The sequence below is a fragment of the Stegastes partitus genome, unplaced genomic scaffold (assembly GCF_000690725.1).
Source record: "Stegastes partitus isolate 25-593 unplaced genomic scaffold, Stegastes_partitus-1.0.2 Scaffold563, whole genome shotgun sequence".
In the NCBI taxonomy this organism is placed as follows: domain Eukaryota; kingdom Metazoa; phylum Chordata; class Actinopteri; family Pomacentridae; genus Stegastes; species Stegastes partitus.
In genome coordinates, this window is record NW_007578294.1 from 96,259 (window position 1) to 123,953 (window position 27,695).

The 27,695-nt window shown below is 42.3% G+C and overlaps 1 protein-coding gene across 1 annotated transcript; it reads left to right on the top strand.

Moving 5' to 3' along the window:
- Nucleotides 1-26,787, top strand: col6a1 (collagen, type VI, alpha 1). The gene is made up of 35 exons (XM_008288502.1): nt 1-297; nt 983-1,112; nt 2,235-2,435; nt 2,524-2,683; nt 3,998-4,114; nt 4,258-4,278; nt 5,462-5,482; nt 5,575-5,619; nt 5,718-5,771; nt 5,858-5,902; nt 7,410-7,436; nt 7,534-7,560; nt 7,689-7,733; nt 7,821-7,874; nt 8,435-8,497; nt 8,581-8,643; nt 8,726-8,779; nt 8,872-8,907; nt 8,990-9,052; nt 9,324-9,386; nt 11,530-11,592; nt 12,538-12,600; nt 12,729-12,779; nt 12,863-12,898; nt 13,157-13,219; nt 19,090-19,155; nt 21,296-21,331; nt 21,676-21,712; nt 21,941-21,949; nt 22,055-22,188; nt 22,593-22,690; nt 23,940-24,126; nt 24,216-24,387; nt 24,484-24,513; nt 24,754-26,787. Exons 1-35 carry the CDS (start codon nt 213-215, stop codon nt 25,356-25,358), a joined length of 3,024 nt encoding a protein of 1,007 aa, XP_008286724.1. The 5' UTR covers nt 1-212; the 3' UTR covers nt 25,359-26,787.
- Nucleotides 26,788-27,695: the final 908 nt, after the last annotated feature.

Here is a 27,695-nt window from a genome sequence, read left to right on the forward strand (position 1 = left end):
CCTCCTCCTCCCTTCACCGTGCGCTCTGGTCCTCCTCTGCGCGCTCTGGGTCTCGCCTCGGACAAACTGCGGCGGAGCGCTGGATCACCAAAAAGTTCGCCGAATCGGTGTAGAAGTACCGGTCTCGGGGTCGGAGAGGTTCGCTGTCGGTTTTTCTGGGGACTGGGGCGTCGTTTCCTTTTAGTTTTTAGGTGTTTTTTCGCAGTTTAATCATGGAGACTCTCAGAGTTCTCCTTGCGCTGCTGTGCGTTTTCCTGGCTGGAGCGCAAAGGGAGATCCAAGGATCCAGGTTTGCGGGTGAGTTTGCTGAAGATATGCTGCACTTTCTGAACAAATGTCTCTGCTGTGTGGCGTTTCAAGTCGCTGTGCTGCATTTAAAGGTGGCTGAATGTTTTGAAGTCATGCTTTGCTGAAAGAGCAGATTTTCGTTGTCTTTGGGTTTTATGTTTTATGAAACTGCAAATGAGCAGCAGAGATGCAGCAGCAGCAGCAGCAGCAGCAGCAGCTGAGAGTAAGATGGTGAAAGAATCCTCAACCCGCCTTGAGCAGGCCCACCTCTGGTGTGGCCCAGTAGTTGTCTTAATGGGCCTGTTGGTTTTGTGTGTAGAACTGAAGAAGATGTGTGATGCAGAAGTTAGGAATGTGGCCCAGAATTAAAGCAGATGAAGGCACCTGGTCTGCCCCCTCAGGTGATGGGCAACAGTTGTAGCACAGGTCAGGAGAGGTTTTGCATCTGTCACAAGCCTACCTGTATAAATCTGACCCAGGAGGATGTGCACTACAACACCCAGTATGATGCTCCAATTTATCTTACCAGCCTGCAGGCCTGCACAGCTGCAGTAGTGCCACCTGAGCTGAAACCTGGATGTCAACCATTTACTGAGCAGATAGAAATAGCTGACACTGGGTGGATCGTTAAGTGTTTCACAGTGGACTATATTATTTACTGACACTCGTCTCTGTGTGTTTGTTGTGTGAGCAGAGTGTCCCGTCGACCTTTTCTTCGTCCTGGACACGTCTGAGAGTGTCGCCCTCAGACAGACACCCTCCGACTTTTATATCGACCAGATCAAAGGATTCACCAAACGCTTCATAGATGAACTCAAGGACATGTAAGACGCACACACACACACACACACACACACACCTTCATTACCTGAAATGAACCACCTCAACCTCTCATAATGCTGCACAGGGATGCACAGGTGCACTCTGGGCCACTGTGACATCACTGGTGGGTGTGGCTACAGGTTACACACGTGACCACACCCAACTGCTGGTGATGGAGGAAGTATTCACATCCTTCATTTAAGTAAAACTATCAGCACAGCAAAGTAAAAATACTTCATTACAAGTAAAAAAAAAAAAAAAAACATAAAAAAAACTATTATCCCTTCGATTGGTTCATTATAATGTGTGACATGATTAGATTATTAATAGTGAAGCATCAAAATGTGTCAGCAGCATGTTGTATCTGCTGCAGGTGGAGCTAGTTTCAGCTACTTTATAAACAGTTTTATACACAAAGACAGCAGATAAATCTAACAGGTGGTCACGTGATTAATGGCAGAGGAGAAAAATGTTTTCAGCTTTTGGAGTTTTTCTCTTATCTTAAGAGATTTTTAATCTTTTAAAATGAAACCATGTGGGAAAAATCACTTTTTTGTGGTGCTGTAAACTCATAGACACCTGAAACATGATCCCAACTACACACTGCTGCTTGTAAGAAGCCAAAAAGCTTGGAAACCACTGGTTTAATGTTCAGCAATGTGTTGTATTTTAAATACTTGTTATAATATCTGCTGTAAAAAATCTTCATCTGAAAAGTAACTAAAACTGTTGGATAAATGTGGTGGAATTGAAAGTACGTTTCTCTCTAAAATGCAGTGGGGTGAAGGTTTAAAGTAGCATAAAATGGAAATACTCAAGTGTGGAACAAATATCTCAGAATTGTACAGAACTTGGATAAATGTGCTTCATTAGCTTCCATCCCTGCCAACCACACCCACCACTGATGCTCCCTGTGGTCTGAGAAGAAAGGTGTCCAAGTAAAAAGTGCTCACTGTGCTCCTGTTAGTGACATAATAAGATCATAGTAATCATTTTAAGTGATACTCAGTCATCAACTCCCTGAAATGTAGTGGAGCAGATGCATCAAGTACATTTAAATAGAAATTCTAATGTACTAAATTTTGTTGGACGTCTGTCTTTCCGTCACACCTTTTCTTCTCCAGGCGCCACCGGTGTGATCGTATCCTGACGTGGAACTCAGGAGCGTTGCACTACAGTGACGACGTCATCCTCGTGCGAGAGCTGAGCGACATGAACACCCAGCGGGATGACCTGAAGAGAGACATCGATGCCATCTCGTACATCGGCAAAGGCACATACACCGACTGTGCCATCAAGAGGGGCCTCGCTGAGCTGCTCGTTGGGTAACACTAACACATATACACGTTGGCTGAAGAAGTAATGACAAGAGCGATGTAGTTTCTGAGTGTTTGTGTGTCTGTTTGTGTGCAGGGGCTCCCACTACCACGAGAACAAGTACATCGTGGTGGTGACTGATGGCCATCCTATCACTGGCTACAAAGAGCCGTGTGGAGGCGTGCAGGAGGCTGCCAACGAAGCCAGACAACATGGAGTCAAAGTGTTTGCTGTCGCCGTCTCACCTGACCAGGAGGTACAAAACACATAAACACACACTTTTACCTTTGTCCTGACAGGGAGCCACATTTAGGGAACCGTTCAGAACCCACAAGCCGAACCTTAACCACCACAATGTGTTGGAATAATAAACTCTACCACTCATTTTGTCAATTAAAACCATGTTTTAGGTGTTATTTCCATGATATCTTGATGCAGCATTTATACACTCAGGAGTAACAAGAGGTGTAACAAGTCCTGTGCAAAGATGCATAAGAATTGTCTCACTAGGAAGACTTTACCTTCAGAGAACACCCACCGATCTGGCTCACTCATCCTTCTGATGCTGTGCTGCTTTCAGCTTCACTCTGAAGTCCATTTTTGCAATTCTTACCCTGACCCTAAACACTGATTCTCAGCCCTCAAACAGCTCTTTGACGTCGGTCTGTGTACAACCCTGCTGACACTGTAAACCCAGCTGTGTTCCAGAAACATATTCCACCGATTCTAGTTGTGTGTTCACTGGGGCTGAACAAAGATAAACAAGATTATTGACATTGCAGTATGGCCAAGTGCAACATCTAACTTGCAGGAGCTGCAATTTTATGGGGAAGGTAAAAAATGTGTCACAACATCCCTTTTTAAAAATGAAGCATTGTGGTGCTGCAGAGGCCTACAAATCGTATTCTCCGAATGTCAGGGAACAGATTTGGACCGACCACAGGAAAATCACATTATCAGTTTTATACTTGTTTCAACGTAAAAGAAATGTAAAAGATGGCCATTCACACTTAAAGCATGACTTAGATGATTATATCTGTTAAAATAATTGCAGTATGATTATTATTTTTGGACCTTTTTCAACTAGTCATCAATATAATGCAATTAAAGATGAGGTCATATTAAGTGAAGTGAAGCAACTTCAAGTCAAGTGAACAGTGAAGCAAAGTGAAAGGAAGTGAAATATCATAAAGTGTAATAGAAAAGAAAATATTCTTACTCCCAAAAGTCTAAGAATCAAATTGGTTTTCCTCTAATTGCTACGAAAACATGCACACAACAGACATGTAAAGAAGATTAGACATTATAAATACATGTATCGCTGTGTTTTATATCGATTGCAGCTAAAAACAAGAATCATTTTTCACGCTGTATGAGCTGTGGTGTCAAGGACAGGTCATCTAAATGCCAGTTTTATGCCAAGAGGGTGAAGCCAATCACTGAACGATGGATTTTACAACCTCTAAGAAGCTCCTCCACTCTAAGTGTTGTTAATATAACTGTGGCTAGTAGGACATATGTGAGATGCTTTCATCAGACTTGGAAGTAAATATGCTGTTTCTCTCACCAGGACACCAGACTGTCCCTCATCGCCACAGATCAGACCTACAGACAGAACTTCACTGCTGCAGACGGCGACACCAGATCCACCAAGATCGAAACCATCCGAACCATCATTAATATGATCGTATGTATCCATGTATCCTCTTCTCTTCTCTTCTCTTCTCTTCTCTTCTCTTCTCTTCTCTTCTCTTCTCTTCTCTTCTCTTCTCTTCTCTGTAAACATTTAGATTTCAAACTAATCACCGTTTTTGTTTCCTTTCTTTTCAGACAAACGAGACCAAGGATGTGGTACGTCTTCTTTAACAAATCTTTTTAAGGAAATTCATTTTAAGTTTGCAGTCAAATGGGAAGTAAAAGGTAGCTACATGGAAACTACATTCTTCCTAAATGCCTAGACTGACAAATTATTCGCTATTCTGTTTGTTAACTCAAACATCGCAGCAACACATTTGTTTAGGAGGAGTTTTGCTGATGCAGCTGGATGTAGTTCATACTGTTGTACACTCGCGACTTAAGAACGTTTACAGAACAGATTTCTCCTCTAAACACTTTTTTTTTTACTTTGCGGCTACTCGAGTTGAGTTCAGAGCGATAAATCAGACTGAAATGTAAATAGATGCTTATAGAGTTGTAGTTCAGGTCGCTACCTTCCTCTTGTTCTGTCTCAGTTGCTGGTTCAGATTTTTTATTTTTTTTATCTCCGCTCATATGTAAACTCTACTAAACTCTCAAAAACTCAGGAAGCAAGGAGGGGTCACTCAGGACGCACACAAGAAGCTGAAAGAACAACATGAGAAGCCAATTAAGATCGCTGTGATAATCACAGTTTTGGCTCCTTGCAGTCGTTTTATCTTAAAGGACCCATATCATGCACATTTGCAAGTTTCTAGAATATGTTTGCATGCTTCAGTGTTCATAAACACATGAGTTTTCTCATTGCTGCAGCACGTCTGCTCGCTGTCTGTCAGCTGAAACACTGAAGGCCTCCTCCTGAAAAGCCTAATCGCCTCTGATCGGCGGTGTTGGTTTCTAATGTAACCTCAGATTTTTGAGTATAGGAATGTAGCTTTAGCAGGAGCAGCTCTAGTGAGGAAATGATCAGGCAGCTGCTCATTCCTTGTTTAGGAGCCAAACTAGCTGCTCGGCAGGCGCTACGCAAATGTGTTACATGATGACATCAATAAGTAACGGAAGAAAAGCCTCCACGTTACCTGAGGCATTTCATGCATGTAAACAGCAATGCTTCCACTGGTGTAGGTTGTGGGCTATGTAAGTTTGCAGACCTTTACATGCACAAAAAGCTAAGACATGCTAACAAAAAGGGAAAAAAAAAAACCTTGAAAGCACCAAGATATTGTCCAGCTTCTAGAATATGGTGATGATAAGCTCAGCAGTGAAAATGATCTTCATAGCCCAACCTCACCACGGTGACACCTCTCCAGCTTTAACATCTTTCTGTTCTTTTTTTCAGTGTTGCTCCTTCGACTGCAACGTAAGTACTTCATTTGTTATCTTACAGCAAACATAAATGCCGTTCACGCTTTATCGAGCAATCACATCGCCGTCTTCTCGTTTTGTGTGCAGGCTCCTGGAGGCCCCAAAGGACCAGACGGAGACTTTGGTGGAAAGGTGGGATATCTGTCGTTACAAGCGCAAACCTGTACAAAACTTTCATCGTCTCATTCAAACCATGTGAACTTACTTCTGCTTTTTTCCCCTCTCTACAGGGAGAAACTGGTCGACCAGGGATGCCAGGAGAGAAAGGAGATATCGGTGACATTGTAGGTGAAACTCCACCAACACATGTGAAGCAAGACAGCAATCGACACGTCTCCTTGGATCTAATGTTTCTGTGTTCTTGTTACAGGGCAGCATTGGTGATCCCGGTCCTGTTGGTTACAGTGGAATGAAGGTAGAGTGAGCTTGTAGATTTTGATATGACTTAGTGGTCGCTAAATAAATGGAGCATTAGCAGTACAGCCTATGCAGTTGTTGCACTGGTGATACTGGGATTTAACGGTATTTCAAAGCTAAATGAGTGAGTTTGTGTTACTTACTGTTCTATGTACATTTAATTGACAAAACAAAGTCCATTTTGGAGGCTCTCCATGCAACCTTTGCCGCTCTAGCAGCCAAATGTACTGAATAATCCTTTCATTTTATTCATTGGGTAGCGTAACAACAGCAGGATGGTAATATCAGAATATTTACAATCCCCATCCCACTCCTAATTGTGTGATTTGTCATTTAGATCAGCTGGACACTCCTCCGTCTGTGTCCAAAATAACTGGAAACCTAATTTGTTTCAATACCATTCAAGTAAATTTGTCCAAATCTGAATCAAACCTTGTCCAAAATGACTTAAAATGGTCCGTAATCATTTAAAACCTGCCTCAAATTAGTTAAAAAATGGTCCAAAATGATGCATATTTTGTTGAAAAATAATCAAAAATTCTCCAAAGTGACTCAAAAATGGACTGATAATGGCATTTTGCTAAGTCATCTCACCACATATGAGATTCTGCTGCTGTTGGAGCCTCAAAAGTTGGTGAAATGTCGACCTAAGTCTGCATTTCAGTAGAAAATATGGATTCCTCCCCATATACTGTATATATATATTTATATACACTTACAGGAACTTTCTGGGGCCACAGTACCAGCCTTGTTTGAGAATTTTACACTTTTTTTTCATTTTGAAGTGTCAACAATAAACCAGATCTTTATTGTCATTGTTACAGAGCAACAAAAGGCGGTGTTGGAATTACCACCATCATTAAAAGAACACAAAAATATGCAACGAGATCGCACTGTAGTAACAGAACCGATAATGAAGGCACAGTAGCATAGAATAAAAAGAAAGAAGTTCAATTAATAACGATGAAATAAACCATTGTAACACAATAATATAACAAATACGCAGAGAAGTCTGAGAGCAGCTGCTGTAAGGAGGAGAACTGGAGTAATAAGTAAAAATAATGTCAACGCCTTGACAGACAAAAGTAGTAATAACGGGAGTGTTTATTAAAAATAGGATCCCAATGTACTGTACAGCTGTTAAGCAACAGAACTGATGTTCTAGACAGATGAAGACACAGAAAACCGTGTGGTGATGTCAAGACCAACTCTAATTAATAAGCTAGTCGAACATTTTCTCCTTTTAATTAGATTTTATGACTGTTTTCTTGTGCTATCCTCACAAAGCACTTAGACTTTGAGAAGGACTCTGGAAATAAAGATTATTATTGAAAAGAGATATTCATCTTGTACCAAGCAGGTTAAGTGCGAGCTCTTGTCGTCCTGATTTAATCTCTGAATCTGACGATATTTATGTTGTTCACCTAAATCACAATCGCTGGTTTTAGTTCAGACTTGATCCTCCACTGTGATGATGATAATGATGTGTGTATTTCTGCTTCCAGGGAGATCGCGGTCCCAGAGGAGACAAGGTACTATCACACACCAAAACACAGTAATTTTTAAAATAGGATTCAGCAAATGTTGTGTTCTGTAATATTCATGGTGTGTGTGTTTTTTTTCCTGCAGGGTGAAAGAGGACACAAAGGCTTCAAGGTGAGCTTTTCCTGACTATCCAATCCTCAGAGGGATGCTACTGGTGGTTGCCTCTGAATTCTAATGGTTCTTTTCTTCTTTCATCATTTTAATTCTGTCTGTTCTTTCCATCTGTTTCTTCTTCTCAGGGAGACAAAGGTCAAAGAGGAAGGGATGGAACTGACGGCCGCAAGGTGAGTTGTCCAATCAGAACACATCTGACTGTCTCTCTTTTGTTTTGTTTGACAAATGTGTTTAAAGACGTGTTTTTTTGTCATTAGGGTGAAGCTGGTTTTCCTGGACTTCCCGGCTGTAAAGGTTCTCCTGGATCAGACGTGAGTTGTTTATCTCAACCTCAGAATCAACCCGTTACAGTCTTGGCTCGAGCTCCTCTAATTCATGTCACACATGACAGTTTGAATCACAACCAGATGGATGCTAATTATCACATGTCAACACGCTGTTATCACTCCGAAGAATTGCAAATACAAATTCGATCAGACGTGTGGAGGTTAGGACAGACCTACTTTCCATTTTTGCATCTTAATTCCTGCCCCAAACACATAAACACGCCTAAACGAGCCACTTCCGCCCCATGCTTTGTTTACAGATTAGCCATTAGCCAGAGTTGCATGTTCAGGAATGTTGCTGTGGCCCTGACCGCCATCGCAGCCGCCGTCTGGAGGCTCGGGGGGCAGGCAGGCAGGCCGAGGCCCTCCAGCGCTTTAATCACGGCTTCGTTTACATTCTCTGCTGTCAGACTGTTTAAGTGAAACCATATAGCTGTACTGTAAACAAACACACATATGTATGAGTGTACATCAGCCTCCAAGTGTTGTGGCTTCAGCTGCTTATGGTCATTGACTGAAACTGTCTCTGTGGTGAATGTTTCCAGGGTATGCAGGGAGATTCTGGACCGAAGGGAGACCCCGGCTCTTATGGACTGAAAGGACAAAAAGTAAGACATAAAGACTTGTGCTGGCGAAAGATCTCAGACTGAATTTCGGTGCTTTGTATTAAGGTGCTGTGTGCTTATTCCAGGGAGATCCTGGAAGAGACGGTGATCCAGGACGGCCTGGAAACTACGGACCCCTGGGACCTCAGGTAAGTCAGACAGAACCATAGGAGGATGACGAAAGGCAGAGCGGGAACTGTGACACGTGTTTAAATATCTGCGATGTTTCAGGGTGATCGGGGTCCTCGCGGAGCCGACGGGGACAAAGGAGAGCGCGGTGATGATGTAAGTGACAAGCTTGGACGACACCAGAAACATCAAGTTCATGACTTTTTGTTAGACCTTCTCATTTCCTGCTGTGTGTGTTTGTGTTTCAGGGGCCACCTGGAGCAGATGGAACCCGCGGCGAGAGAGTAAATATAATCGATATTGACTTTAAGACGGTGTGTTTGTGTCTGAGAGCTGCCAAAGTAACAGCTTTTAAATCCCTCGTAGGGAACAGTTGGAGAGAAGGGAGAGCAGGGTTCCCGCGGAAACAGAGGTCCGAGAGGAGACGCGGTAAGTAACGATAAGGATGAGGAGGAGGGATGAAACGTAGATCCCTCAGGGGCTGCTTCATTTCAGCACCTCCTCCTAAGAAATTCGTGGGAAATGGAGTTTGGCACGCGTGTGCAGTCCACTGCAACCGTACTGACCTCAGTGGATCTCAAACTGTTTTCGTAACGTCGCTCCCCATGTAGTCCTACTGATCTGACTTTATTCAAAACTTGGCTGCTTTGCTGGTTATTGTTGCTTCTGACTTTATACATTTGTTTTTTTTCTTTGACAGGGCGAGCCAGGACCCCGTGGAGAGCAGGGGAGGGAGGGCTCAGCTGGCCCCAACGGAGACCCCGTAAGACCCCCACTCACGTATAAACATTCAAACAGAACGTTAACCTGTCGGGTACCGAGAAGCGGGAGGCAGCACAGCCCCGAGCAGGGACCACCCACTTTCCTCTCTGGCATTATCCTTTTTTTCCAGTTGGCGAGGGGAACCTGTGCCGGAGCGCGTGCGTGCTTTTAAGCGTGCGTGCACGTGTCGGCACTTGTGCATCCATATTTCACGCCAGGCAGTAGCTTAAACAGAGGCGAACCTGGCTGCTGCCCCAGAGTGCTGCCCACTCCTCCCTGCTCCATCTCCCCCTCGCTCCTCGCTTTTCACTCCTCCTGGGAACATCTACACTCACTCTTTCCCCTCTGACTCAGTTCTTCTCTCCGTCTGCTCCGGCCAAACCCTCACTATGGTTTTTCTTAATAAGGCACCAGGCAGTGTAATAATAATAATACGTTACAAGCGTTAGCTGCGGTAACCTCCGTGATGTCAGAACTTTCAATGGCTCTTTTGTGCTTTTTTCAAATGTGCCTCCTTTCCTCATCAGAGCTCAACGAACATTGAGGAACCTAATAGTACGGAAAACATGGAATAACTGACATGTTGGACGCACCTCGTACACTCACTCAGGAAAAACCATATCCTCACATGCAGCTCTGCTCTCTTCATCACTTGCCCTCACTGCCAGGCTTTATTGTACCGCATTACTTACTGTGCTCGTATAATGCACTCAAATGTAAAGTACTGGCAGTGTGTTTTATACACACATCTTTTACTTGAGTAAAAGTACTAATGTCAAACTGTAAAAGTGCTCTGTTGCAACTACAAGAAAAGATTATTGAAGTATTATTCAAAAAAATCTACTAAAGTACTCCCCTATAACTTTTATACCACATCATGATATTTTTACCGCTCATGCATTCATGTAAAAGCAGAATGTTACTGCTGTAGTAGTAGTTAGTTGACGTGGAGCTCATTTTCCGTGAATAATGATCATTTCATTGTGGATTAATCTGCAGATTATTTCTCCATGAATTTATTGGTCGTTTGTATAAATTCGAAAAATAGTGAAAAATGCTGCCTTGAATCAAATAAACTGACTTATTCAGTAATGGACTAATCAGCTGTACTTGTATAAACTGTTGGGTACCTTGATAATTATTTAAAGCTGGAGTAAAGTAACTACAGCTGTCAGATAAATGCAGTAAAACGTCAAAGTAGAGAGCGCAAAGAAATTAATTAACATACAGATTCTTCCCATTTCTGCTTAAGAACATTAAGTAAATGTACTTAGTTACATTGCACCAGTTAATAAAACACACATGTGTACACGTGCATGAGCGTACAGCATCCTCTCAGACTACATGTTGTGGCTTCAGCTGCACCGACTGTCGCGTTTTGGGAAATATTCTCCCCTGCTGTTTCATCCACTGATGAGCTCTGACTGTCCTTTTTACACAGACGTCACGACATTCAAGTGAGTTTCAACAGATAACATCAGACTGCTTTAATTCGCTGGTGCAAACGATGCTGCCAGATCATGACTCATGTCTACTGAATAATGACCAAATAAAACAGAGTTAACAGTCAAATCGAACATTTCTTTTTTAAAAAAATATATTCTTAGCTGCAGATCTTGTTTTTGCTGGTCTCCAGAAGTTGAGCTTCTCACCAGGATGCCGTGACGTAGACATCACTGTTGGTTAGGATTATATTTAACCTTTTGAACCAGATGGTTAGTGACACAGAATCATATGAGAAGTTGTAATTGGAAAGTGTTTGGAAAAGGGCAAGCACTTTAAATCTCCGACTTCATCTGTAATTATACCTAAAACACGCCTGTAGCTGCAAGTGTCTCCTAATAGGATAATAATTGGTGTTTGAGCCACAAGTGCACAGTTTGAAGCCCAACAGGATGGATTCTCGTATTGGTCTCATGAGAATCCGGCATGTAAAATTATTGGTGCAACACTTTTTTGGTCATGAAATTCCCAAAGTTTAGTTAGTCACAGTCAAAGCTTTAAGAACAACCAACTGCCTCTGTGTTGCAGGTTTAATAAGCTCAGTGTCAGAGCCTGTTGTTTTCTTCAGCTGTGTCCATTATGTGGCTGTTTTTGTTGAGCTGCTTTAACGGTGTCTCATTAATGGTGTTGTTGTTTTCCAGGGTGAGCCTGGCAGACAGGGGTCTCCCGGCTACAGAGGAGACGAAGGCCCACCTGGACCAGAAGTGAGTCCGACGAGACACACTCACAGTTTACTGACGAGCGCACGAATGCTTAAAGGCCCCGAAAAACCTTAAATGCACTGTTTTCTGTCGAAGCTAGAGCTGGTATTTTGCACGAGTGTTTTTCTTTGACCTTTTACTCACTTGTTGAAAATGGGAAAGACTCAGCTACAAAAATGTGAGGTCACGCACTTCCAGGAGCCAATTTACTCATGAACATTTTAATAGAACGGAGGAATACTAAAGATTTGAAGCCTGAAGCGTAAGAACTTGGCACTGTAACTCCACAGATTTAGCTCCAAAATCCATAAAGCTGTATTGTATCCACTGTGGTCATTAATCATGTCAGTAGGAACTATTAACATCCAGTTGTATTGAACCTTTACACTGATTAGATGCTGATTGTCACGCAATCTAGGGAAGCATTTTGCCAGGATGTGTAGTAAAATGCAGTTACTGATTGTTACACTGGAGGTAAATGTACCTGAACCAGGCTGAATTTATTAATACAATTGATACCAGATGCCATTTTTAGATCTACTTGTACGAGTATGATGAAAATAGATGCCTTTGTTGTGCTGCATTTCCCAAGTTTTAGATTGTGTAAAGTTGCATTTGAGGACTTTTACGCTCTAGTTTATAGTTTTGATGAGGTTTGATTGAGTTTTTTGTGATGAAGCAAGAACACTTGTTGCATAATTCTCCCTAGTGTCTCTTATCCATAAACTCCAAGCTTGTTAACTCCATCCTGACAGCTGTGACTCAATGATCTTGGAGATGTTTTCAGAGAAGTTTCTTGGTTGAAGGGGTTAAAAGTCTTTAATCCAGAGTTTTTGTGCGCACAAACACATGCATGCACCAGCGCCTGTTGACGACATCCAAATGTTTCCACAGAGAACATGTCACATTTCATGTGTTTCTAATCTTATCGCCGCTTTTGTCTCCCAGGGACCCAAAGGACCGAGAGGAATCAAAGGAGCTCAGGGAGACAGAGGCCCGATGGGGGGGAGGGTGAGTGAGGGAGACGGAGAGGGGGGAGGGAAGGAAGGGGGAGAGACAGATGTGTGCCATCCATCATGAGTTGGCCACGAGGTTTGCATATGTGCAGATGTGAGTGTTTCTCTCTCTATTAATTTCAGGGAGAAGATGGTGTCCAAGGAAACGGTACAGAAGGCTGCAATGGTTTCCAGGTACGACTTCCAGGTGGTTTAATCTCTGGCGCACTTTGCCGTGGTGTGGATGCACTCTGAATGTTTTTTTGTGTGTTTTTTAGGGTTACCCTGGACCCCGTGGAGACCCTGGTGAGCCGGTAGGTTTAACTTTAATATTTCATTTTGCTGAACTTTTCATTAGAAATCAGACTGGATTGGATTTGATATAATCTTGATGGCAGATCGTTGAGTCATGCAGAAGAGACACTGGTTCTCTGTGCAGCTTTAAACTGAGCTGAATTACATGGGCTTTACACGCATTTTGGCATTTTACACTGAGCCAGCCACACTGAATGTGTATTAAACCTGTTTCATGTTCCCCTGTGAACCTCTAACTCCCACTGTGCCGTCCTCAGGGTGGTAAGGGAACTCCTGGACCCAAAGGAGATGACGGAGACGCTGGAGATCCAGGCCTCGATGTGAGTCTGCCTCTTTCCTTTTCCGAGTAGCTGCTCCCTCTTGATCTCATTTTATCTTTTTCTCAATCCCCTTCTTGGCAGAGATCGCTGACAGGATGTGAGTCACATGTCTGGCATTATGGGCACATTTACATATTTCTTTTTTACTGGTGTCTTCTAACACTTCTAATCGTAAATAATCCTATTTGTCTTCGTTTAATTTCTGTCTTTCATTTAGCTTTTTGAAAATACTTTACTGCTCCTATTTTTTATGTGTCCATCCTCCTCTGTCCTCCTGTTTTGCAGCTGGAAATGCTTTCTTAAGTACATTTGAACGCTGTGTGTGTGTGTGTGTGTGTGTGTGTGTGTGTGTCATTGGGGAAGAAGGCTTTGAGCTGATGCAGCTGTGTATATGTCGTCGTCAAGGATACCAGGAAATGAGCAGAAACGACGAAGGGACTGCATTACTTTTTGTGTGTGTGTGTGTGTGAATGTGTGCATGTGTGGGATCATCTGTGTCTGTAAAGCGTGCCAGCGTTAACACTTTAACCCCTGGTTCAACTCGGCCATGTTTGCATTAAAATTTCTGCATTTCCAGGGTTCCTCTTTCATGACATAAACATTCCTGCAGATTTGTGCTTTCCTGTCGTCAGTGCATCCTGAGCCTTTTTTTTTTTTTCTTTAACAGCACGTTGTCGGATTTACAGTCCGGGATCAGTTTACCACTCATCAGGACTTTGTGGTTCTGTAGCGCAGGGCAGGAGTAGATGCAATATAAATTCACCCTCGTCACTCCCGTGTTTACTTTTTTTACATTTTTTGCTGTTTCTTTGAGAAGTGACAGGAAACATCTCGTAACCTCCGTAAGCGATTCTACAGCTGTGTTTAAAAAAACCCAGAAACCTCAGCTTGATTTTAAAATATCACCCACACAAAGCATGTCGTCAAGTCACCGTAGTTGTTTTATTTGTGTTTGTTTCCAACAGTTGCTATGATGTTTCCTGAGGCTTTCTACAGTTTTACAGGCGTTAGCACAATGTAATCAAATCAGTATAAAAGAAACTGATTTTAAATCTTCACTACACCTCAATCAATCCATACACTTGTGGTGAGCTTAGGAAAATGTTTACAAATGCACGACACGTAAATTGTAATTGTGGAAATTGGCTCAAACATACAAAATCACTCATTATTGTCCTTTAATGAGCAGTGACTTCAAACCAGGTGTATGTTTAATCCCAGAAAGTAGTTCTGCAGTTTCCAGGAAAAACATGGAAACATGAGCAGCTAAAGGGAAATTTCAGTTTGATTAAAAAAAAAAAAAAAAATAAGTAAAACAAAACATATAGGGGCTGCAGGGTGGCTCGGTGGTTAGCATCGTCGCCTCGAAGCAAGAAGGTTGCCGGTTGGCGTCCCGGTTAGGACACCTGGGATCTTTCTGCGTGGAGTCTCCATGTTCTCCCCGTGCAGCGTGGGTTCTCTCCGGGTTCTCCGGCTTCCTCCCACAGTCCAAAAACATGTTGAGGTTAATTGGTGATTGTAAATTGTCCATAGGTGTGAATGTGAGTGTGCTTGGTTGTCTGTCTCTAAGTGTAGCCCTGTGATAGACTGGTTACCTGTCCAGGTGAACCTGCCTTCACCCTGAGTCAGCTGGGATAGACTCCAGCCCCCCATGACTCTAGTGAGGATTAAGCGGTGTATAGATAATGGATGGATGGACAGAACATATATTTAATCAACTGAATCAACAACTTGGGACTAAATATGTGAGAAAAAAAAACTGAAAGCAAGCCAACAGCGAAAAGAATGGATGGCTAGTTGAAATTTTAGCTTAAAGTAATCGTTAAACCGTTGAAACAACTGTTAAAAGTAATGGATAGCTCGTTAAGATAGCTGGCCAGTGGGTGATGTTTGAAATTGTTTGATCAATTACTGAAATAATGGTTGAAATAGCTCAACATAATGGTGCAGTGTTGTAATAGAGAGCTAAATGTGAGGGCAGCTAAAGTAGGCAGCTTTCTAGCACTCCAATTGATACAAATCCAAATGTAAAAACACAAAATGAGCATCAACAGATCCCTGTACAGAACATTGGAACAGCAGCTCTTCTGTTTCCACACATTCGTTAAATAATATCCAGTTCAGAATCAATTGATTCCAGGCGGGACAGATGGCATCAGTGAAGCAATACTGACAAAACTGAGGACCACTGTTCCAGAGATGCACTGATGGTGAATAACAAAAACCAGTTGTTTCCTCTAACTGAGGTATAAACAATTAAAGACCCCTCTATTGAAATTCAGTCTTCTTTTTGTGTTAAAATGTCCATATGGTGTTTTTTATACGTTAGAAGACATATGAGTGTAATCAGTCAACACATTGGCAGAGGATTAGTGCTTCGAAGCAGCAGTTTACTTACAACAGTCCTAAAAACACGGATTAACTGTTCTAGGGTTTCATATGTCACAAACCAATCCTGTCAGGGTGAAGCTTTCTGTATCAGAATCAGTCCAGTTTGAACATGTACGGCTGATTTACTCCAGTATTACAACTTGTCACTGTGTAGAGTAGTTTTACAGTGTTCGGTGAGGGAGCTGGTGTGCTCGAGTGGGTGAGTGAGTCGAGAGAAAGGGAGGAGCTTCATAGATCTGAACTTCTCACTTTGAGCAGAGCCAAATTCCTTTTGCCTTAAACAAGACACAATAATCTTCCCAATAGTGCTGCTCCACTGATCAGTCCATGAGTTCTTTAAATAAAATACAAAAGCAACACAAATACATATTTAGATACTTTTTTTGTTGCATATCTCAATGGATAAAAGTGAACTTGTCACACCCAGAGGCAATCATCCACTTCTTTCTTCTTGTAATGTCCTTTTTTTTCCCTCTCTAAACAATCGCTTTTTTGTTTCTAATTGTGGAAGCTGAAGGGCTGGAACAGCTGAAATCCTCAGACATCATCAGACTGGCTGAAAGCATTTTTAAACACACGTCTAATCCCACTTCAGGCTTCGGTGATATCTTTTAACAACTGGATTTGTATTTTTGAGTTGTTTAAATACTTCCACGCTGTCCGGACATGCACCTTCTTCTGGCCAGAGGGGACAGGGAGGATAAAGTCAGGGGCGTGTCTCATGAAAAAAAAGGCGGAGACAGACCTTTTGACTTTACCACCTATTGCAGAGTTTAGCGAACACACTCTGGAATGAAAATAGACATACTCGACAAGGTACAACAAACGTCTGGCTCTGAGTCACTAGATATGACGCCATAAAATCAAGGTCAGAAAGCGTGTAACTGTGGATGATGTAGACCATGTTCTCTACATCAGAGTGTTTGAAATTGAGAACGTGCAGTAATTGAAACCTCATGTGTTGTATGTATGTATATGTGTGTGTGTGTTGCTATTCAAGGCTGACCATGGGTTTGTGTGTGTGCGTGTGTGTGTGTGTGTGTGTGTGTGCGTGTTAAAAGCCAGATGGTTGGCATTATCTTTCCTCTCTGCCTCCTTATCTGTCCACGGTAGGTAGATGATTGCGCTGCAGAAGAGCAGATCTGCTTCCAGCGCAGATGAAAGACAAGAATTTGATTTATTCGTGATGCTATGCAGTGCCAGTTTACCTATTTGCCCACAATGCACTGTGGCTACCAATCACAATGTGCTTAGAACAGAGAGGAACTACTCAAGTTTTTCTTTTAATTACCTTTAACACAGTAAATGACGCTTCTGCTACACTAAAAGTTGTTTTTTATGAGGAGTAAATATCCAAAATCAGCATTTTAACCCTTTATAGGGCACTCCTTGACATATTTGGAAAATGAAAACCCCAGGGTGTTATTGAAGGATATTTCAACATATTTTTACTTTTGTGACTTAAAAAAATGTTGCAAATCAAGATTAATAAAGTAGAATAGAATAGAATAGAATAGAATAATACTTTATTGATCCCTCATTGGGATACATTTACACGCTACAGCAGCATCCAAAAATCTAGAAAGCACAAGAAAATAACAATAATTAAGTAATATGCATCCCCGGTGTCCACACACTACCATGTATGGTAACTTGCCCGTCTAGGGTTTAAAAAAAGGGAATTTATAATAAATAAAAGAAACCGCAACAAGCATTTTAGTTTGAGGTAATGATACATATACAACCAGTAACAAAGCATTTATAAAGTACTTGGCAGGCTTATAATTTAGTCACACTGTTCTTGGAGTTGTGGTATTAATGGCACAAATCTCAAAAAATAAATCAAAGTGGAGTTCAATGCAAACCAGTAACAAAGTGTTTATAAAGTGCCTGGAACACTTGTTTAGTGACCTTTAAGTGATATTGGTGCTAATATAACAACTAATTCAAAGTGGTTCTTCAACCTTGAGGAGAGGCACACGTATTGAACGTCCAAGGAAGTTACCAAATATGGTCACTTGCCCCATAAAGGGTTATCAAAGTGTTAAACGCTGCAAAAAAGAAGTAAACACCCGCTTTAAAACAGTTGGTATTCTTGAATCTGCACATGTGTTTGCGAGCCATTTCTGAAGCACATCATCATTCAATGTGATATCTGCGCCTAATTTGCAAATTTCCATCAATGTGAAATTCCCTGCAGCTGCCGGCATTCCTCCTCCAACCAAATTGCCCACGTTTCTTTAAAGCGTCTGTGGGAACATGAAATTTAAAGATGGGATAATTTTCCTAAATTGATTTACAGTGTTAAGCTCTTTATTCTCCACACTCCTGCAGACCAGGCGGTAATCTCACAGCCGATCAGCCGTGAGCCGTCGGAGTGCAGCAGCTGCAGGGTTTTCGGCTGTTTTCTCCTCCTGCAGCTGCACTGGTGTGACTGATGGGCGTCCAGTCAGAGCCAGACATGGCCTCAGTTAACATTTGAGATGGATTTAGAGGTTTCACAATGACAATGACTGGATAGAATGAAAATGTTTTGTTATGGAGTGCAGGCTTTTGAACCAGCTGAAAGGGAAGAAAAAAAAACAGAAGTCCCATTTTAATCTGCAGAGTAGCTGGTACGGCAGCCAAACAAATGTAGTTAGGCAAAAACAAATAGCCTCTCTACCGTTAGGATCACTTATTCTGTTGATATACTGCCTATAAAAACACTTAGGAAAACAAATTGTCAGATTCTTTTGTGTGGGAGCTTCTGAAAAACCCATTACTTATCCCACTGTGCTATACATGCCCTTATTTGGTAACACCTTCCACAAATTTGATGTAAATGTTCTTTTTTTTTTTTGCTGATGCGACAGAACAAAACATTAATTTAATTTTAATTTCAGTGGATTTCAGTTTGTCTGAAATCAGGAGACAAGTTGATCTTTATGTATTTGGAAGAACGCCTTTGTTTCATGTTTATTTGCACCCAAATATTAATAAGCAAAGCTTCTCCTGCCGTGCTACACTTTCATGATCTGCTCAAATGCTCTCTGTGAAAGTTTATTAATGTAATATTTAGTGCAGCAGTAAAGCACAGGGCCATATTTAAAACAAACTAATGAGCACACACCCTAATTTATTTGTGGTTCAGTCTGATTATGGCCTCCACTGTCAGTAAAAAAAGACTTTAGTGGCTCCCTGGATGCAACATGTTCGACTTACATGATCCTAAAGATGAGACGCAGCACATGTGTGTGCTACAAATCTGTCCCCTACAGACATGGGAAGCTTTTCCAATTTGTTAAACACATCTACAGAAGGCAGTTCTGTCAGCTCATTAGTGCAGACTGTGGCTGCTGTTTGGCAGAACACATTCATCACAGATACTATATAAAGCACTGCAGCTCAGTGTGTAGTTAGACATGTGTTTTCATCCTGTTGTTTGAAAACAGGTCCTGACTTTCCTCTTCATCTCTGTTTCTTTTCTCTTTTCACAGAACAACGAACCAGGACAGCCAGGAGCTAAAGGAGCCAAAGGTCACAGAGGACCTGAGGGCCGACCGGTAAGAACGCCACCAAGTCTGAGCATGAAGATGATTGTGTTGTTGTGTTTGTCTGCATGTCAGTGCTAATTGAGACATTAGAGCCACTGCTGTCAACACATCCACATCCAGAGCAGAGCCTTTTCTCAAAAACAACATCTGGGCTTCTTTTTTTCCATTAACACCTACAGTGGAAAGTGGCTTATAAACTACGATTACATTTTAATTATTACACCAATTTTACAGTCGTACACTGCCAGAGGAGCAGAAACAGCTAACGACAGCAGGGTTATGAAGTTCTGTGTTTCTGTTTTAAACAAGTCTAATGAAAACACCACAAGCAGCTCTGTTTTGGACCATCCCTCAATAGTTCCCATCCTTCTGACTCCTCACTGCCTGTGGCGCTCAGGTCCGAGATAGTGTGTTACCACGGAAGACATAAATCTTCACAAAGATGTAGCTGAATTTGAAAAAAACCCTACAATGTCTTAAAACACCTGGTCACTGTGGCTTTTAGCAGATGTCACTCAAACAGGAGAAAACGGGGTACTTGTTAGGAACTATTTTCACTCGTGGATGAATACGTATTTGCTGAGTATTTACAGCAGCATGACAATCACATTTTTTATTTTTTTTTTAAGTATAGGACCTCTTTCTATTTTAATAAAGAGGGATGTTTTGTGATCGATGTCGATTACAATTTTTCCAAAGTAAATAATTCAGATATCAATACATCTGCAGGTATTTTTTATTTATATCCACAATGTGTGTTAAATGGTAAATTTACACTAAAAAGGGAAAATTATGGTGTAATTTTTTTATAACTTCCCAGCGATGCATTTCACAAACTAGTCAATAAGTTACCATAAAGACACCCGTTGACTCCGCACCATTGCTTAGCTTAGCTGTTATACGTACTCTGCTACATGTGCTGCAGACAGTGCAGAGAGCATTTTAAACACGAGTCAAAGCTGCTCTATTGAATAGACTGTGATGAAACCATTTCTACATTGTTGCAAGCATTTTTATACACTATGTTGTGTAAAAAAAATAAAAATAATAATAATAAATTCTACATATCAGACTATGTGTAAGCCAATAGCATATCAGTGTTGTATCGGCTGATGGCTGTATAAGAGGGGCTTTAAAACTTGCTAATAGCATCAGTCATTGTTGGTCTTTTCTTGGGATTTGACCGAAGCAGAAATACAGAATCACCAGACCTTTTAAGAAACCGTGCTTCGTATTTCCCCAGCAGAGGTTTCTGTTGATCCTGTAAACATGCAGTAACTGAGTTTACTTTAGCTAATCTCACAGCTCAACGTAACACCAAACCACATGCTGAAGAACTACATAAGTGGCATCTCTGAGTCTCTGTATGCTGGAATGATGGGAAGTTCTCCATCCTTTTTGCCAACTGGTGGGTAAAGGTTGTGGTGTCGGATCACGTGAAAAAAATGCGTAAAGCGCGATCTAAATATAACGCTGTGTGCATGTTTTGTGACAAACCGTCAGTCCGAGCTCGACTCTTTCACACTTTCCTTGCTGTATGTTTCTCCTCCTTCATTTCCACTCGTCCTCTCCTCTGGCTCGTGTCTTCTCCTGCATATTTTGGTATGAAGAGTTTGCGTCATGTGTTCTCGGGACAATTTCTGTCCTCTACAATTAACGGCTGTCTCTCTCTCTCTCTCTCTCTTTCTCGGTCTTTCTCTCTCTAATGTGTGTGTTTGCTCGTGTCCGCACATTCGAGCTACGTTGGCGTCTTTGTCGCAGCAAAGAATGCTCTTAAACTTTTAAAGTTTAATGTCGGCTAAAACAAAACAGATGGTTTTCCTGCAGCTGAGAGAAAAAACAAAATGCTGCGGCAGTGAGCTGTTGGAGGATTCACATGTTGTTGCAGAATGATAGCGGCGAGCACAAATGTGTGGGTGTGGATGTGGGTTCAGTTATGGTGGGAATCTGGTCAGAAGTCAAAAGGAGGAATGGTTTTCCAAAGAAACCCCCATTTTTTAATTCCAGTTAAAATACAAAGACTCCTCCGTGACTTGCTCTGTCATCTTGAAGTCAGACCAGATACATTTTTGGACAGTTTCTTTAAACAGACGTCTATCACGGCATGATTCACTCAGGCTGCCTATCTTCTCTTTCTTTCTCTCTTTAGGGACCTCCTGGGCCTCCTGGACCACCAGGAACTGATGTGAGTATAAAACAATCAAATCAGTCCATTTAATCTGAACCCTCGGCCTCAGTTTAGCCGCTGAACCAGACGGTGAAGCCCCACGGTGTTAATTCCCTCTTGAGGCTGCTCCAGTATTGTATCTGAACCTGATAGAGGAGATTCAGTCCAAAGACGCACATCCAATTTCCTGAACACAGGAACCTATGGCCGTTCACCGACTTCTAAGTGAAATATCCCCGTTGTCATGTTTTCTTTCTCTTTTGGAGCAGCTTGAAACGCTCGAGGCCCCGGTCGTGTGTTGTGTTTGACTGTTATGTAATGTGATGTAGCACATGTAACGTATCCTCCACCTCTCTCTTCAGGAATGTGAAATTCTGGATATAATCATGAAGCTCTGCTGTAAGTTTTTTCTTGTGCGCTCAAACATACACTCGCAGTAATCAAGCCACATGCGCTTTAAACACTTTGCCCTTTTCACCTCGCCGCCTGCGTAGCCAAATATGTAATTACAAAACTGAAGCAGGTTGTGCAGCTTATGTTGTGCTGCATTGTTTCTCCAAAGTTGATTAACTTTGATTTTTGTGTTTTTTAATCCCCCTTTTTCAACTCCTCCGAATCGCTTCCCAGCTTGCTGTGGTAAGTTTCAAGTCGTATTGTTTTATTTTCTCCACACCCTTTGGCACCCACGACGTTTAGTCTTCGTGAATCTGATCATGTGTGTGTTTTCGTCTGTGTCTTCAGAGTGTAAGTGTGCACCTGTGGACCTGTCCTTCATTGTGGACAGCTCAGAGAGTATCGGTGCCACAAACTTTGCTCTTGCCAAAGACTTCATCATCGCAGTCATTGACAGACTGATCAAAGACCAGCAAGTCAAGGTAGCGTCTCATCCTGGAGTCTGACATCTGACAACATTGTGTTTCATATTCATCCACCTTTGTGTAACCCTCTGTTGGATGACAGATGTCTGACCTTTGTGGATTGTGTTGTTTATTCAAAATTACACCAAGAACGGCGCTAAAAGTGTTTTCCAGAGATGTTGCAAAATTCTTTGCCTTGAGAAAAGACCTCAAAATAGAAAGTGTGAATGAAAGATATTGTCTTGGGGTTTGGAGCGTGCTTTTTATGTCTCTCCAATGACTCTCCTCTTCCAGTTTGGATGTAATTAGTCAGGATGGGTGGGACGCAGAAATGTTGACAGAGGAAAACGCATGCTTGTAGACATGACACACACACACACAGACCAAAACACACAGTCACCATGCGATGTTTTTCTTTCCAGTTTTCAACGAACCAGTCCACCGTGAGCGTCGTCCAGTACAGTGGAGCACGAGCCCAAGAAGTTGTCAAACTGACCACTAACCTCACCGATTTTAAACAGTGAGTTCACACACATGCCTTAATGCTTTGTCATTCTCAACCAGTGAATTAATCCACACCCTGGTCAGATGTGGCTTTAAAGGACAATGGTCAAATAGCGTGGCCAGTACACAGACACTCCTCTGACTAGTGACCATAAAAGGCCACCTTAAAATGCAGCTTTATTCAAATAAAACAGATGCCACAGATGACAAACAAAAAAAGACAAAAACGAGGTGTTGGCATGTAGTCAGCCGCTCTAATGTCCACAACTCCACCATTTGTCGTCTAAGAAACCCTTTCAGACAGCTCTGGATGTCCAACAAAGTGATCTAGTCCCTGAAAATGTCAATCAGCTTCACCCAGTCCTTCAGAAAGAGCAGGACAACATTCCACAAGCAGCTTCGCCAACCTTCGCCAACCTCATTAACTCTGTATGTTAGAGGTTTATGACTTGTCACTAGATTTGTGAGTTGTTACTGACTTGTGATTACTAGTCTACTGGTCCTTTCCGATATAGTGCGTACTTGGTTGTCCATTGTGTTGACAAAAATGTATTCCCCTGTGTGAGAAAGATTAGATAGAATTTAATATGATATATATGCTGCGTCTATATTTTTGTTCAGCATAAATTGTTCCAAAGCAAAAGTGTTTTCCAACATATTTAAAACTTCTAAATGCAGCATATTTATCAATTAGTAATCATTTTAAAATATGCGTTTTTCCTTTTTCTAAAGTTGAAATAAAAAGACTCCAAAGTCAGGAGGTACGTAGCTTAGCTTAGCTTAGCTTAGCTTAGCTTAGCCTAGCTTAGCCTAGCATAAAGATTGGCGGGATAATACAGCCGCTAGTGCAGGTCACTTCAGAGTTCAGCAGTGCCTTTCTGACACTGCTAAAGCTAATTAATTACCACATTTATATCACATTTGTTTGTAAACTGATATAAAAACTACAGATTAATTTTTTAAATCGTGCAAAATAATACAAACCAGACACAAAATGATATATTTCCATGCTAGGATTTTCAAGTCTGTAAAAATGGGCCTAAATAATGGAAACAGCTGGACTTCTCCACCTTCTTCCATTTGGTATTAAAAATATCTGTTCAGCACTTAAAGAATAAAAAAGTTTTCAAACATAATCAGTGCAGCTAACACCCAGATGGAGGACTTCTATTTTCAAATTGCACATGTTGTGTTTCTTTAAATGTCATTACTCCTCTTAAAAAGCATTTTAATTCTGATACCATTGAATGTGTGTGCTCTTGCAGGGCAGTGAGAGACCTGCGCTGGCTGGCTGAGGCCACTTACACAGGAGAAGCTCTTGATTTTGCTCTGACCAACACAATCAGCGAAATGAGGAAAGAGAACAAAGTCGTCCTCGTTCTCACCGACGGACGCTCCGATATCAGCAGGGACAAGGTTCCCCTCAACGTGCTCTGCGGTAAAGACCTGCAGGTGAGTCCAGCACACGTGGACAGACACCACGTATGATCGTACCGCACCTTCCTTTTGACTAACTTCAAAATCTCTCGCTTTGTCTGCAGGTTGGAGGTTTGGGAGTGAAGGACTACTCCGGCCGACAGCCCAACCAGGAGCAGCTGGAAGCCGTGGTCTGCAAGAGTGACCCCAAACCAGGCTTCTCCTTCGTCCTCGACAACTTTGCTGAGCTGCTGGAGGACAACTTCCTTCAGAACCTTACAGGCAAAATCTGTCAAGGTACAACGCGCCTCCACATAAATGCACTTGAACGGTGTTGGTTAGCTCATGAGGTGAACTCTGGATAAACTGACTTGTCTGTTGTTTCTCATCTAGAGAAGAGATGCCCAGACTACAAGTGTCCCAGTAAGTCTGTTGTGCTTTTTCAATCTGTTCTTTCATTTGTGATTTGTTCTTTCTAAAATTCACTGTCATTTTTCTGCTGGTGAGACAGTTTGTCATCTATACATTTGGTGTAATCCTGTCACATTCTGTCCGTTAGTTAAATGAATGTATAGATGCTTCTCCAGCTGTGTTTCATTTTACCGCAGATCCATTGCAGAGAGCCTATGATCAGATGGACTGTGTTTGTTGCTTTCTTTGCAGTCACTTTTGGTGAAAGTGCGGATATCTTAGTGATGATGGACAGCTCAGCCAGCGTGGGCCAGAAGAATTTCGAAACAAGCAAGATGTTTGTCAAGCGCTTGGCCGAGCGTTTCCTGGGCGCCGAGAGGAAGAGAGGCGCCACTGTCAGAGTTGGTGTGGCCCAGTACAGCCGGAACGCCCGCATGGAGCAGCCGCTGACCACCAATCTGACCCTGCTGTCTAAGGGCATCGACGACGCAGCCTTCCAAAATGACGGCACCAACGTGCTGGAAGCCATGGAGTTTGCCATGAGGAGTTTACGCGGCCGTGGAGACGCATCGGGAGGCAAGAGGAAGCTGGTGCTGTTCTCCGACGGCAGGTCTCAGAGCGTCACCGAGCCCGTCCTGGAGAAGCGAGTCCGGGAGGTGGCGGACGGCGGCGTCGAGCTGTTCGTCATCTCCGCCGGCAACCAGGTCAACGAAGCCAACCTGCGCATGCTGGTGAGCAGGGGGCGGCAAGACGACATCAGCTACGCTCAGCGCCACATGTTCCGGGTCCCAGACTACCCCTCATTGCTGCGCGGCGTCTTCCACCAAACCGTCTCCCGCAGGGTTTCCATGCCCTGAAAGCAGGGCCAAGAACCACACGCTTTAGATTTTTAGTCCCATTATGAATATTCAGTCTCACTCATTTACCATACACTGTGTTCAAAGAGAAATGTCACAAATGAATGTGTGGCAGACAAATGTAAATATTTTTCATGAAATGTCCAGAAACTTTTTTACCCTGAGTTCATCCTCCAAGGCAGACCATCTCAGGCTGTGTGTGACCTTATAATACGATGCTGACCCAAAGTTTAGAGCTTGTGTGACCTTGCTGCCTTGGAGGTAAGGTTCAAGTAGAAAAGTCTCAATCAGCACGGGTCACTTCGGTCCTGGAGAGCCATCAGTAACAATCATATCAACACCTGTTTCTGGCTTTTATCTGCATTGAGCTGATTTCTACTCAGGTATTCCCTGGATCACTCTCAGCTTTACTTCAACCAACCAGTGAGGCTGCACTTTCTTATCTCTCCAGGACCGGAGTTCCTGCTGTTTGAAGGATTCTGTTTAGAGTCTAACGCGGACTCATTTTTGCAGCTCTTACCGTTCTTTCAAGTGGTGTCGGATGCGTTGTGTCACGATAATGTGAACCACAGCTGTGAACTGAAAACATATGCTTTAATTGGTGATTTCTTGCAGCGCTTAATTGACCCGCAGGGCTGACTCTTTCTTAATTAGCCTCCAACTTATTTTTTTTGGAAGTTTTGCCCCCATAAAATATACGTTGTGAAACTTAATCGGGTAAGTGATAACATGTTCCTGACCTGAAGATAACTGGCACCCGACATCACTTGAAAGCTCTATTAGATCACCAAAGCAGGAAGTGATATCAGGCAGACTTTCAAAGAGAACCCATCAGTTTTTCACCTGGTACTAATGAGGACGCGACAGCTGGACTCAACATGTGTGATTTTGTGTGTGTGTGTGGGGCCCTCCGTGGGTATATCATTTACATGTACGTGTGCGGATTTTTACGTGTAGCCTTGAGCGACTGTTTCATAAACAGTTGTGCCGAGGTCACCGGTTCAAATCCAGAATAACAGAATGACAGAAACCTGTTCTTTATTGTCCGTGAGGCAGAGAAGCCTCAGTCGAACGCACACACACACACACACACGTACACACACATGCCTTTGCACTTCATCAGTGAGGTAGGAAAACATCTGTCACGGTTGAAGGCTGGAAAAGAAACCTAATGGGGCTCGTGATCGCCCTCACACCCACACACACACACACACACAGAAAAACACACACACCTTTTAGGTCCCTACAACTGTAAGTTCCACACTTTTTGTTTGGTGGCTCAGAGTTACTGGACTGTCGTGATTATCTGTGGTGCTATTAGTCTCAGTGTATCAGCCTCTGCCAGTGATGTTAAAGAAGATATTTTTACCTGAGGAAGCAGCCTCAGTAGTTTTGTAAGAGCTCCTTCAATAAAGGTTGCTACACCAAAGTGTCTCGGCTCACTTCTGTCAGCGCACACACAGACTTCTACAATGTGCAGGTCACAAAATTGTATTCACGTTTTATGTTTGTGAAGAAATGTTCCTCTGAAAAGCTTCCTTTGACGCAAAAAGATGGAGATTTAAAGACTGGAACAAACCTAGAAACATTGTGGGATTTTATCCCAGTAGCACCATTGGGCCAAACTTTAGGTTTAATGGTTGAAAAAAAAATGTTAAAAAAAAGTTTAGAAATCCTATGTTTTGATATTCAAGATGAGGTAATCCAGTTTGCTTACTACCATTGGATTACATCATCCTGATCCAGATTCAAACTTTTCAAGATTACCTAATCTGGAATACCAGTGCTTTAAATGGGACTCCAGATCACAGGGAAGGATACTAACTGTGTAAGGAACAACAGGTTGAACAGTTTTTAGTTGAATAGATAGATTCTCATAGATTAATGGTAGCAACTGGACTTTGAAGACGTTTCCCCTCTCATCCAAGAGGCTTCATCAGTTCTGACTGACTAGTTTGGAGTTAACAACACTGAATTACATTAACACCTGAACTCAGGTGTTAATGGCTCCTTAAGGTTCTAAGTATCTGGAACTCCCAACTAGTCAGCCAGAACTGATGAAGCCTCTTGGATGAGAGGTGAAACGTCTTCAAGGAACTCAAGCAAGTCCAGTTGCTACCATTAAACTATGAGAATAACGATGACCTGGATGACTGAGAATCTTCACAGACATCTTGAATAGATAGACAACAGCACAACGTAAATGCCCTCCTACAATTTTGAATTTCTGTCATCAATAAGACCCTCAACTGATGCCAAACAAATAAATACACAAGCTCGAACAAGAACACATTATTCACAAATACGCTGTGAATATTTCGTTGCCAAATGTTGAAT

Excerpts from the sequence above, each read along its gene's own strand:
- col6a1 (XM_008288502.1), top strand. The coding sequence starts at position 213 with ATGGAGACTCTCAGAGTTCTCCTTGCGCTGCTGTGCGTTTTCCTGGCT. Across the intron at positions 8,780-8,871 it reads AAGGAGAGCGCGGTGATGAT|GGGCCACCTGGAGCAGATGG; the intron begins GTAAGTGACAAG and ends TTTGTGTTTCAG. Across the intron at positions 24,388-24,483 it reads TACAGGCAAAATCTGTCAAG|AGAAGAGATGCCCAGACTAC; the intron begins GTACAACGCGCC and ends TTTCTCATCTAG.